This window comes from Pomacea canaliculata, linkage group LG8 (genome assembly GCF_003073045.1).
Source record: "Pomacea canaliculata isolate SZHN2017 linkage group LG8, ASM307304v1, whole genome shotgun sequence".
Lineage (NCBI taxonomy): Eukaryota > Metazoa > Mollusca > Gastropoda > Architaenioglossa > Ampullariidae > Pomacea > Pomacea canaliculata.
This window is the reverse complement of record NC_037597.1, coordinates 27,856,057-27,878,264: the sequence shown is the minus strand read 5'-3', so window position 1 is coordinate 27,878,264 and position 22,208 is coordinate 27,856,057. Positions and strand designations below refer to the sequence as shown.

Here is a 22,208-nt window from a genome sequence, read left to right as displayed (position 1 = left end):
CGCCTTAGTTTAGCTCGGTGACGTCACATCGTCGGCGATGACACGTCCCGTCGCGGCTTCCGCTTTGACACTTGAGTAGTTTCGTGTCCAGTCATCTTCCTTTTTAGCTATTAATAGATGAACTACGGGTGTCATTGTGTGTGGGTGAGGTATCGATGTGATGTTTGATATCTGGAATTCTGTGTGACTGAGGGCTGTGACCATCGCGGTGACGTTCGCTGTGACGTTCGCCGTCTGGTCAGCGTGGTGCGCACTTCAATCTCATCGCTGGAAACTCGCCTTAAAACGACAAACGGGTGTTGACAGTTCATAGATGTATGGTTGTCGTGGATTTAGATGTCTTCACACTCAGTCAGTGCGTGTTTACACACAACAAGCGTGTTTACACGCAGTGAAATGCATCTTTACACTTGCTAAATGCAGGGTTCTCGCCAGGACATTTCTCTCGGCATGAAAGTCTGGTTGTCGGCGTGTTTCTGTCGGCGTTGTGCATGTTTCTTGACAGCATGTTTCTCCCGCTTTTCTTGCTGTGCACAACGACATAGAGGGAGGGACACGTGGGGTTAATCATGTCCCGGCGAACTTGTATCAGAACTTTGCTGACCTTTGCTAATGGCAACCTAAAAGTCTCGAGGTCGTAGGTCGTCGTAGGTCTTGTTGGTGGAGACTGTCCATGGATGGTGTGGAGGGACAAACAGAATTGCGCGTGACGGACCAGCAACGGTTATTGCGACATCGGACAGGTAGAAGTGGACAGCGAACAGGTTAAAAACTTGCAGGTGCTTCTTTGTAACTGCTGAGTTGGGTCTGTAAGGAAATGCGGACGACTGTACCTACAATCAAGAACGTTGTGTGTGTATATATATATAAAATCTGTTACCTACTGTCTTCCATATTTTATCTCACATTTGTTACTGTAACAGACGAAAGGAAGACGATTCAAGCCTCTCTTGTTGATGTACACGGACAATAAGAATTGTAAATTGACTGTTTTTTACAATTTAATCCAAACAGCCACTAGATTGTTTAAGCATTGGCATAAAATACTGATTATTATTTGTAAGTGTTAGCTTCACAGCGCTGACCTTTCTGTTTGATGTTAATGTTTGGATGTAAACCTCGGGCCCCTAGCCATTCTACAGGAGACCTGTGATTTCTGAGCTCAGGCCTCCCAGTGCTACCTGCCACCACAAAATAAGTCCTAACTGAGAAATTTCATATTTACATTTTTTTATGTAATTAATATCTACAGGTTTGGGGTTATCTTGTGATACCAAAATGGTCCCAGAGTTGAGTGAGGTATACAGGTTTGAAGTGTGCAGCCATGTTGAAAAATAATATAAAAGGTTGAAAGTTTTTCCGACAAAGTTTTTCCTTAGCTACGTGCATTTCTTAATAGTTCAAACTGTGTGATTTTTCACAATTATAAAATACATCAGGTTGCATAATTTCAAGTTTCAAAATCAAATTAATTCTTATCAAATTAATGTCTGTAAATGTTTAGTATTTTACCATCTTAGTAATTAAAATAAAAGTGTTACTGTATTCCAGTCAGCATGACTTGGGATTGACGACCTGAGTTGCTTTGGTCATAAACTTTGGCAGACAGATGTCATGGTTGAGTGATGATGATGATAATAACGGAATGAGTACCGACCCGCCAAATCATCTGATCAGAACCATTTCACTGCAGAACCATAAACAGAAAATTGTGTTTAGGAAAATAAAAGGTTTTGTCACTATATACTTTGTCTCCTGAATGAACTTTCTAATCACAAACATATATTTTACAGTTATTTTGCTTTGCTTTTCATAGGAGCAGATCATAGTTTGGCTCGTCTAATTACGAAATGATTTTGGTGACTCGGAGAACAGTGAGTGGCAGGTAGGCTGAGTGTCAACACCGTGGCGACACCACACCTTGACCACGTGTAGCTGGCTAATCAGTAGCTAATTATGTATGGCCTGCGTATGATGTTAGAAATATCAAAGTTGCCCTCGGAGAGAAAAAAAGGTTCGTCACCCGTGTGTGACAGGGTAGACCCCGTGAACAGTAGGTCTGACGGCCGTAAAGAGACCGAATCTTACAGCTTGTGTGTCTGCATCAAACTTTTAATTGTTTGAGTTGATAGAATTTTTGTCTGTTAGATATTGTGGCGGACATCAGCATCAGTCGTGTCCTGTCATGGTGTCGTGTGGATGGCCTCAAACACGTATTGCTTCAAAATGTCTGTAATGAGTAATATCGCAGTCTGATTTTGTTGTTGTAGTCTCTTCCTTTGTGATACTTCGCTCAACACTCTTACTCTCAATAGCTTTGCTTGCAGTGCTGACAGTGGCAGGGCACAGCTGTCATGCCAACACATCCAACTGACAGTGGCAGTTATCTGTTTATCAGACAAGTATATTACCACATACATACACAGACATAAACATATATATATATCACACACACGTGCACCTGTAGAGGGAGGATGGCGGTGACACAACACTGTGACAAAGGAATCACGGGTGTCACGTGGTTCTGTGGGAGGATCACATAAAACGGACCATTTGTGTCGGAGTTTGTGGGACTAGGTTTCTCAGCCCCTGCGCTGAAGCAAGGCTCGGCATGCAGAGCGTGAAAAGGCTGCTGGCAACTTGATTCCAGCCAGGGAGGCGAGACGACCTGCACTCGGCGACTGCTCGGTGCTGCTGCTCTTGTTGCCTTGGATTCCGTTTGAACCGTCGACTGTTTGTGTTTGCGCACTCGTTCGCGGCTAGCAGACCAATCGCCGTTTGTGGAGCTCCATGGGAGGAGGGGGTACTTAGTGGCGGGGTGGGGAGTGCGATTGTGGTGAGGGGGTCCAGTGGAGACTGTCAGCGTGCGAGGCGAGGTATGATGATGAGAAGCCAACAGAAAGGTTTGTGGTGTGGGTGTGTGTGGGGGGAGAAGGGTGCTGGGGAGGAGGGTTGATGGAGCAGGCGGCGCTGGCATTGATGTATAATTAAACGCTTGATCGTACGAGGTAGGTGTGGGGCTGCACCGTCCTCACCCCGGAGGGCGACGAGCGGGGTCTCCAGCAGCGGCCAGCGGTGGCGGCGAGTGTAATGGCGGGCTGTCCTCTGTGACACGGGGGCTTGTCTGTCGGCTGGCGACGGGGCGGCCAGCTTTAAAGGGAATTTACATAACTGTATTTATTATAGCCTCAGTTCTCCCACCCCACAAGACCTGGGAGATGGGGGGTATAGGGGTTGTGGGGGTTGTCGTGGCGCGTGGTCGGGATGTTGACGAGTGCCGAGCTTGGCACCGCTTCCATCACGTGTCTCACGTGCGGCGAGACGATGTACACATGTGACGTATGTGGATGGTGCGAGGAGAGACCTGGGTGTTGGGCGATAGCATGTGTGGGACGTGGTGTGAGGTTGGACACGACAGCGCAATGCACGACGGGCTGCTAGTCAGGCTCACCCTCCATCTTCCCCGGTTAACACGTCATCCACCTTGTCGCGTGCGGCCTCGTGTCGGGGGATGCTGTCACCCCCTTCCCCCCACCGTTGTTCTCGCCCTCCCTACATCCCCTCCCCACTCCCCTCCCACCTTGTTGTCTGCCGGTCTGTAGGCCTGTCTTCTACTGCTAAAAGACTAGTAAACCCGGTCAGCTGTCAGTAGACCAGTGTCCCCCCGTCTTCAGGTCTGTCTTTTGTAGGACACTCACCCCCACTCCACCTGCCTCTCGTGGTAGGTCTTTGTCTCACTCTGACTTCTTCCCTCCACTCTTCTCGTAGGCCCGTGTCTCGCTGTCTATAAAATTTCGTTTCTCCTGTCTGTAGCTGTGTCCAGTTCTCGTGTGAATCTGATTCTGCCAACAGATGCGCCACATTCAAACATAAATAAATAAATTCGCCATTCGTCCCTCTACTTTCCGCTGTCTTTGCTGGAAGCACGCTAACAAAAGTAAAGGTAAGCAGTTTACCTGCGCCTGCCGGTGTCAACCTGGCCATTGATGACCAAGTGGCCCCCTCCACTGCCTATCCTCCATCCGCGGGCGGCCCGGTGGCGCAAGGGTTAGCGCCTGTCACCAACACAGTGAAGGTTGGCTGTCCTGGGTTCACCTCTCGTCTCGGGCACGTGGCATCTGTTTCCAGAGCTGGCTGCCTTACCGTCGTGTAGCCTCAGTTGCTGGCTCGGCGTAAAACACCAGGCCCCCCTCCCGGCTGCACGCACTCATGGTACCTAGCTCCCCCCCCCCACACACACATACACAATTCACACACACACAACTTTGACCAGTGCCCGGACGCACGGAGGGCAGGGTGTGACGGGGGAGATTGTTTGGGAGTGGAGTGTGCAGTGTTTATGGCCGTGAAAGAGGAGGTCGGTAGGCGGTAGATAGATTGGGTGCACGACAGGGTGCTAATGGGGGTTATGCACCTGGCTGCACAGCAAGCACCCGACTTCTCTACCATCAGGCTGAGGGGGGTGAGAGTGGGTTGTGGCGGACACGGGGTGGGGGGACTTTGAAAGGGAGTGTGAGTGTGTGACTGTGTGTGTGGTGGGGGTGGAGAAGAACACAGAATGGCAGGCCATCAGTGCAAAGCTATTTCGCGGAGGGAAATTTTTATGGTCTCCATGTCGACCTGTGGCGAGGGTCGCCGTGGGTTAAGATTCAAACAAAAAAAAAAGGGGGGGGGTGCAGATTTCCCTATGCTGCGCCGCACTTGCACTTCTTACCCCCGTGTCCCTCCCAACCCCCACTGCTCATAAAGAGAGGGCGCGCGCAGATTGCGGAGGTAAGATTACAGGTTTAGGCTCGGCTACTTTATGAGAGCTTGAGTTGTCAGACGCCGCGAGAATGGCGAGTCTGGAAACGGATGCCGGCACGTAATAACGTCCTGGGGGTGGAGGGTCAGGAGGCTGGGGCGTGGGTGTGGGGTGGGAGCAGGCAGAGCCGAGGAGACCTCGTCACTAGCATCATTTTCCACTTTATTGGCTCCGCGGAAACTTCCTTGTTACTAGTCTGTCTGAGTACGCCTCACTCTCGCACAAGTCGCGTGCTTTCTCGCCCTGTCAACAGAGGGCAGCAGCACCCTGCATACCCTGCATACCCTGCATTGTGTCTCGTCCGGCGTCAGCAGCACCTCGTTGTCCTCTCTGCTATCTTTTTGTGGGTACCCTGAAATAACCGATCACATGGGTAACGATTCTGTTGTTTGTTGAGAGTTCCACAACACGGTGTCGCACAAAGTCCTCTGTGCCGGGGCGTGAGTGCGCATGCGTGGCAGGAAATGAAGCTGGTGTGGAAACTGTTGTAATTTGCCTGCGGAATGTGGATTGTAGGTGTAGTCCCCTGTTTCAATGGGTTTTGAGGTTGTTGGGGTTATTTTTCGCGGAAAAGGGGGTTACTAAGTGAAGTGTGTTACCGCGCGAATAATTATCGGAAATTATGGGTGAATAGGGGAGAGAAGTAGAGTGAATCATTTGATGTGCGATATGAGTAGCGGGCCTTTAAGATGGCGAACGGCGATAAGTCTTCATCACCCTTTCAGCTTTCTTCCTTTCTCTCTCTCTCTCCGGTAGACCACCGTTTTACGTGCACCTGAGGAGGAAAGGTTGGCACATGCGAGATGAGGGGTCAAGGAAGTGAAGGAGGAACTCTTCCTTGTGTGTGACGTCAGTACTCCAGACAGGAGGAACGTATGAGGGGTGCATGCAGCTGGTAATACAGTGTGATTTCACACAGCTCTAACTGGTAATACAGTGTGATTACACACAGCTCTAACTGGTAATAGTCCGTGATCACACAGCTCTAGCTAGTAACAGTCTGTGATCACGGCGGTGGTGATTCGTGACTGGACTGCCAAGTGATAAATGACCTACAGCTAATTCAAAGATGGCTTCTTGAGCCCGCACTGCTTGCCTGGCACCGTGGACAAGCTGTTTGTCAGACTCTGGTCATCCATTCACTCATCTCCTCTGAAGGTTGGGTGGCGCAACACTTAGCCCCCGTCACTACACAGTGAGGATTGGCTGCCCTGGGTTCACATCTCGTCTCGGGCACGCTGTTTTTTTTTTCTGCGTGTGTCATCTGTTTACAGACTGGCTGCCTGATGTAGCCTTACATTCCCCTTGTGTTGTGTCGTGCGGACTGCCGGACACTGCAGCATGCTGCTTGCGGCTGTGTGGCCTTGGTAGGGTGAACCTGTTCCTGGCGGCGTCTGTGTGTGTGAGAGAGAGCAAGAACAAGTGTATGTTGATCCCACCCAGCGCGGGGCCGGCGGGGGCTTGAAGTGTAGGTAGGTACGAGCAAACAGGCGCTGCGGGTGTAGAATAGGGCCGTGCAGCAGCCCACGTCATCCGTGTGGCGACGCCATGTTTGCCCACAGCTTTGCCCATGGCGGCGGGCAACAAAAGGCAGGCAAACAGGGGCGGCGAAAGTAAAACAGTTCTGCCGCGCCATGCCACGGCCACTGGAGCGCTTCTTTGCACTCGGGTTCGAAACGTGTAGCACGTGCGAAGGTCACCATTGACGCGGGGGCCCAGAGGTCGGAGGTCAGGGCGCGGGGTGCTGATTAATAATCGCACGCAGGCGGAGGACAACGCTCTCGGTTAACGACCCAAATCGGAAACGACAAGGCCGCGAACACTCGTCCTCCTCCCTTTCTCCTCCCTTACTCCTCTGGCACTTCATCGGGTGAGTGACACACCCACAGACCATCCTTCACTTTGTCCTCCCATGGCGCCATGCTACTGCTGACACAGACTGACTGGCTGGACTTGCTTGGTTGGTTAGTTGCTTTAGCGGAAAGTGCTTCCACCTAGAGGAGATTTCGCAGTATGAGGGGAAAGGAGTGAGGAAGAAGCTGGAGGATCCCGAGAACCGCTCACCCACCCCCGGCCTTGTGAGTAGATGTTACTTACAAAGAGTGTCCCGAGACAGGATCTGAACACAAAACCTATGTGCAGGAGGGACAAAGGAGTGGTTTAACCACTGCGCTACCAGGTGCACCTGGCTGGGGTGGCTGACACTTTAGACATTCTGGTGAAATGGGTGGGATAGTAGTCACAGTACCTGACATTCGGGTGGGTTAGTAGTCACAGTGCAGACATTCCGATTCAACACCAGGGTGGCGCAGTCACTGTCTCCAGTCGCTCAATGGCTACCCGACTTTGATACTGAGGGGAGGAAAAGGTGCGAGGAGAGGTCGTGCGAGTATCCTGCTGTCTGCATGTCTCCCGTCTCCGTCCTCACAATACTCCCCAGTCACAGTACCCCCAGTCCTCACAATGCTGACGTTGGTGTGGTTGTTGCTGTGATCATTCTACTGTCAGCGTACAGAAGAATTGTTTTTTAAAGAAGACGACAACGGATACCTCGTCCTGTTGCCGTAGAAACGGCCGTCAGGTAGGCGTGATGATGAGGACAGTCGCAGAAATCGCACCTGTAGCCTCTTGGTGTCACGTGACTTTGTTAACGCTGTTGTGTGTGTGTGTGGGGGGGGGGGGAAACTTCACATCTGGTGAGAGGGTTGACAGTGACCGTCAGTCAGGCACATCGCACTAGTTTCCTACAATTTTCTTTCTTATCTGCTTTTCTGGGATTTTTGTCCTTTGTAAGACCAGTCGTCAGTACAGTGTGACCTGTGTGCACGTGCATGAACCCTGACCTCCAGCCGGTGGTACGTGCGTCTGTAGTCACAGTCACGCTTAGTGTGTGTGTGTGCGTTGGTTGGCGTGCTCCAGTGTCCGCAAACACGTGGGCGAGATGGACAATAGCACGAATGAAGACAGGAGGGAGGAGGACGCGTGCGCGTGGTCATGTGTGGTGGTGGTGGTGGTGGTGGTGCTGGTGGTGGTGACGATGTCGACGGCCTCGCCAGTACAACCCGGCGACTGTGTTTCCGTCCTTGTCAGTGTTTGCACATCAAACGGGGCTGGGGTGGGGGGAAATGAATACAGGGTGGGAGGACACGTGGTGCAGGGACAGGGGAGGGGGAGCGTGTTGCACTGAACAGCAAAGTTCATGACTAGGAGAGGAGTGGAAGGTGAGACAGGGAGGGGGACTGGATGATCGGCGAGCTGGAGGGCGGTCTGATGGCACCGAGTGGTAGTCAGCAGCCACCTCTGTGTCTGTCCATGAGGCCGACACGGGGGACAATGAGTTAGAACATTATTCGTTCACTTTTTCTTTCATTCATTCGTTTTCTTTGGTCTTTTTCTTTGTGTGTTGTTGTTTTTAATTATTACATATTTCTATTTTTTCTGTTTTTCTCTTTCTTTATCACTGAACTTAGTAGAAAAAGATGTCTGATGTTTATCATATGACAAGCTTACCAGAAATAGATGGCGGGTATCTATTATTTATTGTTACTAGAACTGAATAAATGCCTGATGTTTATTACACGACTGGCTTGGTAGGCATTTTGTGTCTGGTAGCGACGGGAGTAGGTGTGTAGGCATTGACTGTCCCACCCTCCAGCTTATGTTTTTCAAGGATTCCAAAGATTTTTGGATTCAAACTGCTACATATAAAGTGGTATTCCACTTGGGTAGAGGGAGTGTTTTGTTCAGCCTCAGCTAAATTGCAGATGAAGGGGGAGAGGGTGACCTGTGGTCTTGTCCAGCGGATTAATTAACAACCTGAGTCTGCTGGTCTCCCCCCATCTCTAGACATTACAGTTGCCGCTGTGAGTTTCACTAGGAGACGGACATCAAGGAAACTCACTCCTAAAGGGTTAACGAAGATGGCAACGACTGAGAGCCACCGACGGGTGGGATTGGTGGCTGGGAGTGAGGTGAGCTGGGATGTCCCACCCGCCGACTCCACTAAAGGTTGGAGGTGATGACCCGTGTCGACCCCGGGGCTTGTGACTGGCTGCTGCTGCAGGCAGAAACTGGTGGTCGAGTGGTTAGGGCATCGGCCTCAGAGGCCGACTGTGTGCGGTTCGATATCCAGTAGGCGCAGCAACACGAACTTCTCCCAGTTGACCCCGCCGTTGAACTGCTACCTCAGCCCTGACAGGGTTAAACACAGGTACAGGACGTGGCCACCGCGCGCATTACAACACCTGGCGGCGACAGAAGTGAGGTCTCATGTACCTGACTTCACTCCCCTCGTGTCCGCAAGTTCGCACTTCGCTTTGTTCTTTTTTCCTTCATTCTCTTTTCTTTCTTCATTCGTTCCTTTGTCAGTTTGTTTGGTAGTTCGTGAACCGTTATTTTCTTCACCGACTGTAGTGACTCCACTAGTGATGACAGATGCCTGCTTCAGCTTCCTCCCAACGCATTCACACTGCTAGTTGAATGCGGGTGTTTAGATACCCGAGTGTGGGACTTCAGTAAATCCATCAATCAATCTCTCTCTGTCTGTCTTTACCTCTCCAGACAAATATTATTCCCATTCACTCATGAGCAGACAGAGGGAAGAAAGATTTCACGTGTTAGCGTGAGCGGGTTTCGATCCCGTCGCCTTGCTGCTCCAGTCAAGGGCGCTAATCGCAGCACGGAGGAAGCTGTCTTCATTCATTCATACATTCACGTCTTCCCCGGGGCCTGCATTGCTACCTTCTAGCACTCACCGAGGTGTGGGTGTGCTCGCACCCCTCACCTCCCCCCACACACATGCACTTCCCACTCACTGACACGCTGACGGCAGGAGAGCAACTGCGTGCATGATCCCCTGGCCTACCCCTGAGCACTCCCCACAGCAACTGCAATCTATCAGCAAGTCCACGTCATCGTTGGTGCGAGCCGGCAATCCCGTCACGTGATCACGTAGTCGCCCGACAACGGTGGGACGCCCTCGTCCAGCGGATCCTCCATCCTCCCGTCGCCGCTGACGGCAAGTTCATCCCGTACAGGGCCCCACAACTTGTAAGCACCCGGGGTTGTTTACTGTTTACACCACTAATGTAGCAGATGGCGATGGCGTGACCATCGTGACGACGCGGGGAGATGTACGTACGATGCACGACCATGCACCTGCTTTGCTGCAAACGTTTGAGAGAAAGCCCACAGCTTGTCACAAGCTTCGACACAATTATTTGACTTCGTGGTGCGATGACAGACGTTGGCGATAAGCTGAAATACGCTGTGGATAATGTGTTTAGTAGACCTAACCCGGGTGTAATAGCTAACCCTGACCTACCTTAGCCTACTTAGCTACCCATATCAAAAGACCGTCGCTGTCGCAGGTAAAGATCACAATTCAGACTGTGAAGTTCGGTGTCCAGTGAGCGAACATCGTTATCGCATGGGAAGTCGCTTGTCTCGTGGTGTGAACGTCTTACAGACAGTCGATTGGTTGGTGTGACCACGTGGCCTTATTTGGAGCGAGTGTCCCTTGTAGGGCACCCCACCCCAGATGGTCACCCGCCTCTCAGCGCGTGTTGACCTCACGCCGCTGACCCCAGCCTCGCCTACTCCTGTGACGTCATGGTGCCCATCCCGTGTGAGCCAGCAGCTGGGCGCTGTAAACTGCCGGGTGACGTCACACCCTGGTACTCGCTGGAGCTGGCTGTGCTGGAGGCGGTCATCACGGTGCTAATGAAAGACAACCGAAAAAATACAAATCATAATAATAGTGATAACCCACTCCCATCAGCCCCACCACACCACCACCACCACCACCACCACTGTCGGGTTAGTGAGCTGTGGCCAGGGGGAGACCATCATAGACAGATGCCCTGGCGGCAAATTTATGTTTCCCCCCCCGCCGGTAATTATTTCTGCCAGATGTAATTTGGCCGCACCCTGCAGTGCGTGACTGGACCGTAGGGTGGGTTTGGTCACCTCGCAGTCCACCCGTCATTGGAGTCCGGAGCGGAGGGTCACTGGTGATGTACATGGTGGATCCTAAATGTATTAGTGTGTGATGGCTGGTGATGTGTGATTATAGTGTGTGATGGCTGGTGATGTGCATCTGAAGAAATCATGTTGAAGTGCATTGAGTAAGCAGGTAGTACTTCATCAAAGTTCTTTTCCTGCCTTCAGTCAGGGTGGTGGGGTTGGTGTGTAGGGTAGTCCCCTCCGCCACCCAGCCCACCCGCCGTTTCTTTCTACTGAGCTGCTGACAGTCGGCCCTCCAGGGTCAGTAACTGAATAGTGTACAACAGATACAGATACCCGGCGATGCACGTGCGGCTGTAGCGGCCACCCATCGCTGCTGACAGTCGGCCAGCAGTTGGTCGGGAAAGCGTTGCAGGCAAATCCGAGTGGTGGGGAGGGTCTTCACGAGAGGTTGCTTCCTGTTCGCGAGCCGAAGAAATCAAAGTATGCAGTTGGTAAATACTTGTTGAGAAATGTGCACGTCACACACTCCAGCAGGTGTACGCAAAACGAGGTTTGAGGTTTGCAGTGTCTAGGGTACCCGGGGTGAAATATTGACCCTTGGATCATTGCAGGTGAACCGCACAGAAGACTACAGTGACGTGACGATACTAACATCCCCCCCACACACACACCTCAGGGGGCGTGCAGGTGTGTCGACACGTGACTTGTACCATCCAGGAGCAGGTAACAGTCTCGGTGCACGAGCTTAGCGTCGACTGCAGCCTCGGTCTCATAGGAGGAGGGGGCGTGGGCGGGGTGTCCGTGGCAGCCACTCCGCCTTCTTGGTGCGCGAGCGAGAAGAGGCGTGACCATTGGGGAGGAGAGAGAGATCACGCGGAGGAAGAAAGTGGTGATTAAAAGTGGCGAACATGGAGTGGATTGGTCTGGCCGCGGACGAGCCGTCAGGGCAAAGGTCAGGGCGAGGGTGATTGACAACTTGCGTGCGTGTGTGCGTGTGTGTGTGCCGTCCCACAAAGCACCGCGCAGTCACTTCCGGGCGCACTGCTTGTACGCAGGGGTGACGTCAGACACCGGAAGTGCACTTTTGGCTGATACGGAGGAGGACGGAAGAAGACCTGAGCGAGTAGCCGAGAGTTGTCCCGCCTGTAAACAAGGGGGAGCCTGGGAGCGGGCTTGACCATGCCGGCAGACAAGGTGCCTTGTGTTCAGCCATGATGCTTGTCCGCCATCACCTTGCCTTGCAGCACGTCACGCAGCACGTGAACTCTTTGTTTGGGTAGAAAGCGCTTATTCGGGGTGGGGTGGCGGTGTTTGGGGGATGGCGGGTGTTAAACGTCTGGCGATTATGGCCCCTTACCTCTCAGCTGGGTGTCGGCTTGCTACACCACCATTAACTACAGAAACAATCCTGGGTAGTGCTAGTTGGTCACACAAACAACAAACAAAACTTTGTGGATGAGCAGTAGTCATGATTGTGGTGGTTTGCTGTGGTGGTAGTCATGATGATGATTTTAGTGAACTTGAGCACGTGACTAAGTGAGTTCTGCTCAGTCATAAGCCCTCGTACTTTAGGGGTGAGACTACAATAATTACACAGTGTTGTTAGTGTCCGTAGTGGTCTCCACAATCACTTGACGGACTGATTGATGAGTTGTGATGACGTGAGGCCTACATAATGACGTAATAGTGGGTGTGTGCTGTGGGGCTGTGTGGCTGCTGTGGGGCCTTCAGGTACTGCAGACCGCAGGTTCATGTGCTGTGGGGCTGCTGTGGTCTGACTTCATGATGATGATGATGATGTCTACTTGAACTGCCCGAGGAAGCATCCCACGGCGCCAGCTACAGCCTGTCAACAGACGAGCGGCCAGCTGCGCGCGTGCTGCACAGGCAAGTGCGGGCACGTCACCCTGAGTGCAGCACGTCAGTCCCACCCGCCAGCTCGCTGTCTGCCGGTGCACGCACTCTGTGACGCGCGTGCCGAGAGGCGCGGGGCTGCTGCAACAGCGGGGTCTTGACAGCTTTGCCGACGTCAGGTGCTGCCGTGCTGCGCCGTGCCGTGCCGCTCCTGCTGCAGGCATCTGTTTCCTCTGGCGGTCTGCAGCCCTCGGCCGCCAGGCAGATGAAGTAATTAACCTGCTTGCGGACGGCGTCCCCTCTGTGCGGCGTCAGGGCGTCACGTCTTGGAGCGTGCAGCACGTGCAGTACGTGCTGTATGTGATGTACGTGATGTACGTGATGTACGTGCAGGCGCTATTCAGCCCGTGCTGCCCGATCTCGTTAACAAATGGCATTTTTACCAGCTTACCAAGGTGCATCACGGCAAAGCAGCCAGCCATGTACACTACACAGCCTTAATAACGAAAGGAGTGAGTCACGTATAAGCACGTAATAATCACGTGACGCACAGGATAGTAACGTACTTGTAATAACGTGTAACGTATGAAGCGGTCGTTACGTGTGGCTGCCACAGGCTGTTGTTTGTAGAGCGTGTCAAGCTGCAGGTGACGTGGGTGAGCTACACACGGGGAAGATGGCTGCTGACCCTTGTGTCACTTTGTGGGCGGTCACTGAGTTCATAAGGTCACTGAATGTTTTCTCGCCGCTCGAAAATGTGGAGACAGAGAAAGTCAGCTGTCAAGTTAGATAATGATTCTGGTGGTAGTGGTGGCGATGATGATGATGGTGATGATGTTGATGATTTTAGTGAACACCATTCCCGCCCCACCCCCGCCTCCACTCTACGTGGTCAGAAGCTGTTGCCAACACTCGACTACAGACAGTCAGGTAGTCGGCACTAGTCCCGCACCAAGACTAACACTCAGGTAGCAACACTACACTCGGGTAGTAACAGCTACACTCATAGTAGCACCTGTAGCTCCAGACGCTGCAACTGTAGAGACGCAGTCCGTGCGTAGCCGCTAGAGATGCTTGAGTAGGCAGCGAGATGGGCTGGTGGTGCTGGTGCTGGTGGTGGTGTGGCAGGCCAGGTTGTTGACGTAGCCAGCGGCGGTGCCAGCTGTGGTGTGTGTCGCTGGCGAGGGCTCGGCGCGCCAGAGAGGGTGAGGGTGGGTGGGTGCAGGGGGCGATGGAGGGAGGGGGTCACAATTAGCAGCGGGACAAGGTTATCTTTGGGACGTGAAGCAATAACAATCGGGGTCAGGCGCGTGCGCGCAGGGCGCAAGGAGTGCGCGCACCGTGCGACGGACGGCAGGCGAGTCACGGGCCGCCTCGCTACGTCAGGCGCCTTGTCGGGCCGCACCACCGGGCCACCGCGGGCCACCGGGCCTGACCTCGCTTGCTTGGCCACGGACAAATGATCGAGTCCGCTCTGTCTTCTCCCTTTCTCCCTCGCATCTCCGACTTCCCCACCCCCTCACTCTTCTCTCCTGCTCTCCCCCACCACCACCACCATGGACACCACATCCACCGCCGTGTTTGTCGTTGCCCCTCCCCCTGTTGGTATCAGTGCCCTCCCTTCCCTACTACACACACCTTACCGCCAAGCCAGGGTCAGGACGTCACAGACATGGAACTGAACCCCGCCCCAAAGTTTCAAGCTTACCTATACCGCTCAACCCTCGTCCTCCTTCCCTTACCTCCCCCCGACACCATCTCTGATCCTGTTTGGGTGAGCTGCTCATCTCGTCTGGCCCTGACAGCATCCTCATTCACTTGTCGGCTCGCGAGCCATCGCCAGTTTGCAGCGCGAGGACGGGAGGGGTTGTAACGAAAGCACTCATTAGCTGAGTGGATTGTTGAAAATCACAACTTGCTCCCCTCCTGTACGCGCGCGCACACCGACACACACACTCCCCGTGCATGGATGGCAGGAGGAGAGCATGCTGTGTGGATGCGGCGTACGCAGACTTGTCATCAGCAGCAACGCCCCTCCCTGCCCCCACACTCACCCTCCATCCCTTCTCCGATGACGGGGGGTGGGTGGGTGGAAGGGATGTCGGCACGTGTGACTCGAGTGACGTCTGACCTTTTCGCTTGGGCAGCTGAGGTCATAGCGAGTGACGTCACGACATTGCAGGCTGATGACGTGTGGGCGGCCAAGGTGCGCCTGGGGGTCAGCCGTGAGCACTGCGAGATACAAATACACGGACACGGGTAGCAGACTGGTAGCGTGCTTGTCATTCACCTGCAGCGTGCCGACACCCAGCAGTCGCTGCTGCAGTCTGACGTCCGGTCTCTGTCGTTGGCATGGAGAGTGGGGAGAGGGGAGGGGCAGTGATTGTCTCTGACATTATTGTGGTCACTCATGTCCTCGCATTATGTTTACTGTATGTTGCACACATCTCACCCTGACCAAGATGTCGGACCGTGTCAACACCAGAGCGAGGTGACAGGTTAACATGATTATGAAGACAGATTGTAGGCCACTGAGTAAATCACTTCAGGAGTCGGGTGGGGGAGAGGGTGAGAGAGGGCTGGAGGGTGGTTGCCAGGTGTCTTGCAGCAGACTTGAGTCATGATTACGTGTCATAAGGCGGTGCTGCAGCACATCACTCACAATTACTCGTCTGGCATCGCTGTTCTCAGAGGCTGCCCACCGCCTGCAGGTTGCTCGCTAGCTGCCGCCTGATGCCAGTCAAACTGTCAGACAGCCAGCCTCCCGTAATGCAACGTCTTCACAACTGTAACAAACTCATATATCTTGTGTTGAAATAAATAAAAAGCGTTGTAAACCATACCAGAGTCATAATTTAACTGCCAGCACGAGACTTGAGTGGAGCATCCACTGACACGCATGTACAGAGCTGAAGGAGTTAATAGGAAACGATCGTGAATCCTCAACATGCGGGTAGCTCCTCACACTGTACTCCATACTATAATATATGTAATAACATTATTATACCTACTTCACATCATTACATGCGAGGGAGAGCTCGCGCACTAGCTCGTGCTGTTTTTTATTGTAAACTCACGCGCGCCTCTTATATTCAGGAATGTTCCTTTGATGTGTGTGCAGGAGGAGGATGGCGAGGTGCTGGACTGGGTGCTGCAGCAGCACGTGCAGCCTGCGCGGCAGAACGCCTTGGGTCTGCAGCCGGTCCACGCGGCAGCGCTGCACCTGAAGGCCAGGGCGGTGCTGCAGCTGTGTCGCGCCGGCGTCGATGCCAACGCCCTGACGGACGGCGACGTCAGCCCCACGCTGCAGCAGCTGGTGTCCTTCCACACCGACGACCCTTACGTCATGGGCGTGGCCGGCTCCACCCCGCTGCACCTGGCCTTCTACACCCGGCAGAGCATCAGCCAGGACCTCGTGGCCGTCCTCATCGCTTGCGGCGCCGACGTCACCCGCCGCAACTGCCGCGGCTCCACCCCCGTCTCCGTCCTCTTCGACTGGGAGAGCTTCTACAGCGCCGGCCACCCGCTGCACACCTGCAGCCTGCGTGTGTGGCGCGAGGTGCTGCACGCCTTCGTCGCCAAGTTCGGCTTGCTGACCCTGACCCTGGGGGCCCGCCAGGCGGTCAGCGGCCGGCGCTGGGGGAGCGTGCTGCAGACGCTGCGAGAGGATGGCGCCGCCATGGACTTCGTGCCCTCGCTCAAGACCTTCTGCTGGCTGGCCGTGCGCCGCGCGCTGGGAGGGATGCACTTCCAGGACAAGGTCGACACTCTGCCCCTCCCGGGGCGTGTGCGTCACTTCCTGACGGTCTTGTGACACGCTGCCCTGCCGCCGCCCGCCCGTGCTTCTCCCCTCCCCTCTCTTGACCTCCACGGTCACCGCTTCCAGCCCTATATGCGGGCCCGCGGACCGACTGCATCCCGCTGACGACCTCGGCACTCCGCCTTACTCCACTCTCCTCCTCTTTTAAATTAAAACTGGCATTTGACTGGCATTTGACTGGGAGGCGTTTGTCTCAAAGCTGTCATGGCTTACATTTACGTGTTCACTTCTCTGTCCAGCACAACCGTTACAAACTTTTGTTTCGTGGGTTTCTTTTTTTGTTTTCTGTTGTTTGTTTGTTTGTTTAAAGGTTCAGAGACTAGTTTGAGATTGTGTTTGGTCAAATCTTCTGGCATTCCTTGACTGCAGTTTGTGATTTGTGATAGTTGACTGTTTGCTCATCGAGAGGACGCGACTCTTGTCATCCACATCGTCATCCACAAGGCTCTCTCCACGTTTTAGTGAAGGACTTGTATCTGAAATATATATATTACTGTATATTACTGTCGTTTACTACCGGATACATATTTGAGTTTAGTTTATCGTCCCTTTGACGTACCAAACGCACAATTTTTCTTAATTATATTCCACTACTTTTTTTCCCCCTCGCCCGCGACGGATGCGAACCGAGAGCTGCCCGACCTTTGGAGGTACTCGAGGCGAAGACATTACGGAGGGCGCTAATGATTGAGACTGTTTTTACCTAACCATGACATTTGTGGTCGTCGTTCATTTGCTGCATTTATTGTTCATGTCTGCGAGTCGTTATTTTGTGCCGAAAGGCTCAAAGCGAGACGAGAGAGGGAAGAAAAAAATGTTTACTGTTTTACGATTTCTTGCTTAAAGAAAGACATTTGTCGAGGTCTGGAGAAAAAAAAGTTCCAACAACACTGCACGAAAAAAATGTCGTAGGAAGTTAGAGGCAAGTTCACCCATGTAGGATTGTCAGCTACCAGACTGGAGGGTACGAGGGGTGGGTGGGTGAGACGTGGTGACTTGGCTTGAAGACGATGTCATCTGCCAGGTGCCCGTTACCATCAAGGTTAGTCAAGCGTGACACAGTTGTCTGTTTGGGCAGCAAACTGTTAGTAGTAACAAGGTAACATAGACAGAAACAAGGGCTAGCCGCCTGACAGACATGACAACAATAATAACAAGCTTACCCGTACAAAGGACACCCTTGTTCACTAGGACATTGATGTCGGGTACGTGGCTGTAACGCACACCCTGGTGCTGCCAGGTAGACGTCACCTCACTGCCTCGCGGATTTTTCTACTTTCTGTCTCGTTTTGTACCAATACAATCTCCCTGAGGGCAGAAAGTATTCCCGGGGTGTGGGTGTGGGTGTGGGTGTGGGTGGGAGTAACTTGATGCCCATAGAATAGTGTGGTCAAGTGAGTGCGCCGTGTAGGGGACGAGTTGTGCAAGGTGTTTGCGGATGTTTCAAGCAGGAATCGTTTTATTTTTATTTTTTGCGCACGATGTGGTCTGTAGGCGTGATGTGGCCATCAGCTTCAGGTGGCAGAGGGAGGACCTACTGCCCCCGTGCTCGGTGTGGTGATGTGTGGGCGTCATGTCGACATCAGCACCTGACGGCGTCTCACGTGCAGCTGGCCTCTCGTGTGTAGTGTGAGAGGGTCACACACTGACCTCTCACCTGTCAGCATCACATATGTGTGCCTCTGATACATTGTTTATATCTGTGTGTTCGGGGCGGCGTGTGGTCAGTTCTACTGTAAAGTCGGCGCTCGTTGCTGGCGCACTCAAAGACTGTTGCCAGTCGTATTGACGATGACATCATGTCTTCAGACAGAAGTAATCCGGCAGCCAGTCACAGGTGCTTTAGAGAATAATAATAATAATTATCATCTCACAATTATTATTATTATTCGCGTTGTGATCGCCGCTTGCCATCTTGTAGCGGAATCTAAAGCCCTCGTGGCACTCCACACATTATCAGATGTCACTAGCAACAACGGAAAGTACAGTATGTAATTCTATGATGCTAATAAATAATAAAAGGATAAAAATAAATCCTGCTCGGGTTAAGCGCAAGCACAATTCCTCGATTCTGTGCTAGGGTGAGCCAGGAATGAACTTACCTGTCGCACTGATGTTTGCTTCCACTAATTGTTTGCGGGCGCATAGTGAAGACAATTATTTCTATGGGTTTTTAGTTAATTTCAAAACAAAACAAAAAAAGTGCGATGCTTTTGTTGGAAACTGCTGTTGTGATAACGTCGCTCACCACAAGTAGAGGACACGGACGAGGGGAACGATAATGTACATACATGGTGCGGACGGTGCTGTGTCCGATGTCAGGTGGGCTGTCGGTAGTTGGCTAACACCCGCCGTGTGTGTGTGTGAGAGAGAGTGAGAGAAGAAGCCAACAACCGACTATGTCGGGGCCTTTTAGTCTCCTACACAACTGTATCATGACGCACGCGCCCACATCGTCTGCTGACGTGTCCATGCCACGCCCCTGGTCAGTGTGACGTTCTACCTGCTGGCTACGGGCGCACGTGTGTGAGTGGGTGTGCGTCTGTGTAGCTTTCAGACAGCACAACCAGAAAAACTAAACTAAACTATGAATTTATTTTGTGTGTGAGTGCGCGCGCACGATAAAGTGGACGTTGCGGTTGATGACGTTCGTTGAGTGCGTTGACGGCCGCCATTACAGCAGTCACGTGGTATGTGCCTACGTCTTACTGTGATAGTATGTGTGTGTGTGAATGTCTTACATGTATTATCATGCTGTGGCAGATGAACTAGCCGGTCGCCCTACCATCCTTGTCATTTGTAACGGCCTCTCCCTACTTCTCTCCCTCTCTCACACTTTATTCATTTCACTTCTCTACAACCTCCATTACATCCTGTGTACCCCTCACCCCACCCCAGGTGGCATACAGCGTGGACTGGAAGGTTTCGGCCATATTTGCAGTTATTGTCTCATTGGTGTCGCATTTACAGTTAGGTACTTCATTCATCCATTTATTTATTCATCGTCTGCTAACTTTACTAGATTGTTTTTAAGCTAGACTCGAGACGATGGCTGACATGAATCACATGGTTAGCTGGGATATATATCACACAGTGTGATTTCACGGGAATGTGTCGCCAGTGTCTGGTGACGAACTGCCGGTTAGTGAATCCTCAAGTAGCGAGTGTTAGCAGAGCATGGTGTCCATGGAAACACTTGGTACAGCCACGTGACATCGCCATGCACGTGCATCCACAAGGCTGCTGGGGTCAAAATCCCTCTGTGCTCTGACCTCAGCCTCGTTCTCACCTACAGGAGTGTGAGTTACGCACGGTGAACCACTCACCACCGGCCATGGGATCTTTATTTAAAGAAAGCAGCGCTCAGCTGTTGAGGGGAGCTACTTGGTGATGGAGACCCTGGTCATGATTAACCTTTAGAGATGTTTGTGAGGTCACCGACATCGCGAGAACAGCCTGACTAGTGCTTGTTGATCGGGCCAGTCTGTTGTTGTTTACTACATGAGTCTGCTTTGTCATGTTTCTGTTTACTAGATGCAAGTCTGTTATGTTTACTACACAAGTCTGTTGTCTATGTTTGTGTTTACCAGACTCTTCTGATGAGTGAAAGTACTAGCGGAATGCAGGTGAATTGAAACTCTCGTCTCTGTCTCTCATTTTTATTTGCAGGCAAATAGTTTGAAGAAGCGAGTTGAAAGAATCCGCAATGAATGTTTACATGTGGCGGAGAACATTTGTGTTACAAGTACGATGCCATGTGAGAGAGTAGACAACATGTCATGTCGGCCAATAAATGAGCATCGGACTTGTTATGTACAAACAAACAAGCGCGCGCTTACATTCAGTGTACACACAAACCCTCAGACTTCTCATGCCAGCCTCTGGAGGTGATGTTACTGTCACGGAGCTTTGTTAGAACACAAGTTCTGTCATTGCAGGTTTGGATGTAGTGAAAACTAGTCACGAGCCGCTGGCTTTCATCATTGTTTTCCCTTTTCTCTCGCCTTCCCCATCTTTCTGGTTGGTGTACTTGCTGAGCATTTCCACCATTGGTGACCGCTTCAACCACCACCACCACCACCACAAAAGATAAAAGAAATAAATACCGATACGACTGATTATCCAGTGACAACAGCTGGGCCATGGCTACCCCTAGCTAACCCACTGACCATAGCTGGCCCATGGCTACTCGTTTGTTTTCTGCCAGGCCACAACTGGAGAGGGGGACAAATCACTTGTGGCCGATTCCTTGGCTGTCCTCTCACCCGATGGAGAAGACAAGTGAAGTGAGAAGAAATCAGTGCTTTCCATAAGTTTATTGTCTGTCATACACATAAACTAAGCGGCCGCCATCATCACCCACAGTTTGCCACTTTGTAGAAATATTGGCTGATGGGACCAATGAGTGTTCACACCAAACATCCTTCTTCCTTCCATCATCTGTCTCTCCCCCAGCCTGCGGTCACTGAGCGAAACATCGTCTGTAGACTGGCGATCCTGTCAGTTGTTGTGCAGAGCTGTAACTGTACAAATATCAACATGCGCTTGTTTGTATTTCACGTGGACAGGGGCAGTGATTCAAATAATAAATAATAATAAAGTATACCAGTCACGCGCTTCGCTGCAAGTCGTCTCCTCTGTGAAAGCGGAATAACTCGTGAAGGACTGACATTCCCCCACCTACCTACCCATCCACCCTGTCTCACCACATGATACCCGTGAACTGTCCACAGACCAGTCGTACACAGCCTACTGTTGAGTGTTTTTCTTCATCTAGTGAGTTCGTGCCCCTGTCTGTGTGAACTGCGGGAAGTGAGAGTCGAACCGGCTGAGCGACTGACTTGTGTTCTGTGTGCGGATGTTGGAGGAAAGATGGAGTCTTGATCACTGTACTGCAACTCTTTGACCGTTGAACACAAATGTAACAAGAGAAAATAATAAATATTCAACTTATTATGTCTTCTTGTTATTTATTCTTGTATCTGTATGAGCACGAGTTATTTTCTCGCCTTCGTGAATAAAGTCTGTGGGGTTGTTTTTGTTTTTTGTTTGTTCGTTTGTTTGTTTTTTTTTTTGGGGGGGGGGAGTGGCGGAGGGGTGTACGAGCGGGGAAAGTGGGATGGAGGAACCAATCAGACTAAACCTCTGCGATTCACCTGAAAAGTTTCGTCTTCCCAAGTTTGGTTTTCAAAAGTGAGCATCGTGGGTGGGGTGAAGACTATCACACGATGTGACCAATGATTGACAAACGTCTGACGGTGGGAGCTGCTGACGAGGGCTAGAACATGTTTGCAGGCCTCTGTCTTCCATGACAGCCTCGTATAGACAGGTCGGAGGTCAGCATGACTTGCTTTATTTCTTGACAAAAGTTCATTTACATAATCTGACCAAGCAGTCTCCTTACATTTTGAAAATGCAAATAATAATAATGTTAATTTGTGAGGCTTACATTTTTTTTTTACAGTTGGGTGTGCATATTATTGGTTTATTTATTAAGTTTATAGTTTATTGGCTTGTAAGCTTTCTAAAGGAACCGTTAGCCGACAGATGAATGGCTGCGGCTTAGCAACGTGAGATGAGATGAGACCTGTTATCATGTTGATCTCATGTGAAGAAAGGTCTGTGCACGTGTTGTGATGGTGTTGTTGTTTGTCTCCAACCCATCAAGGGCCTTGTAGACTGTACAAACTACCGGTTTGAAGGGTCCCTCGCATTGGCACTAAATGAATAAATGTGGTGGGGCCCTGACATTCGCACCACGGA

General features: G+C 51.8%; 1 protein-coding gene across 1 annotated transcript in view; it reads left to right on the top strand.

Moving 5' to 3' along the window:
• LOC112570929 overlaps nucleotides 1-21,401 on the top strand; it is a 32,710-nt gene extending 11,309 nt beyond the window's left edge. The window contains exon 2 of the mRNA XM_025249660.1: nucleotides 15,747-21,401. Within this exon, the coding sequence (XP_025105445.1) occupies nucleotides 15,747-16,439 (693 nt within the window). The 3' untranslated portion in view covers nucleotides 16,440-21,401. The remainder of the gene's footprint in view (nucleotides 1-15,746) is intronic.
• Nucleotides 21,402-22,208: the final 807 nt, after the last annotated feature.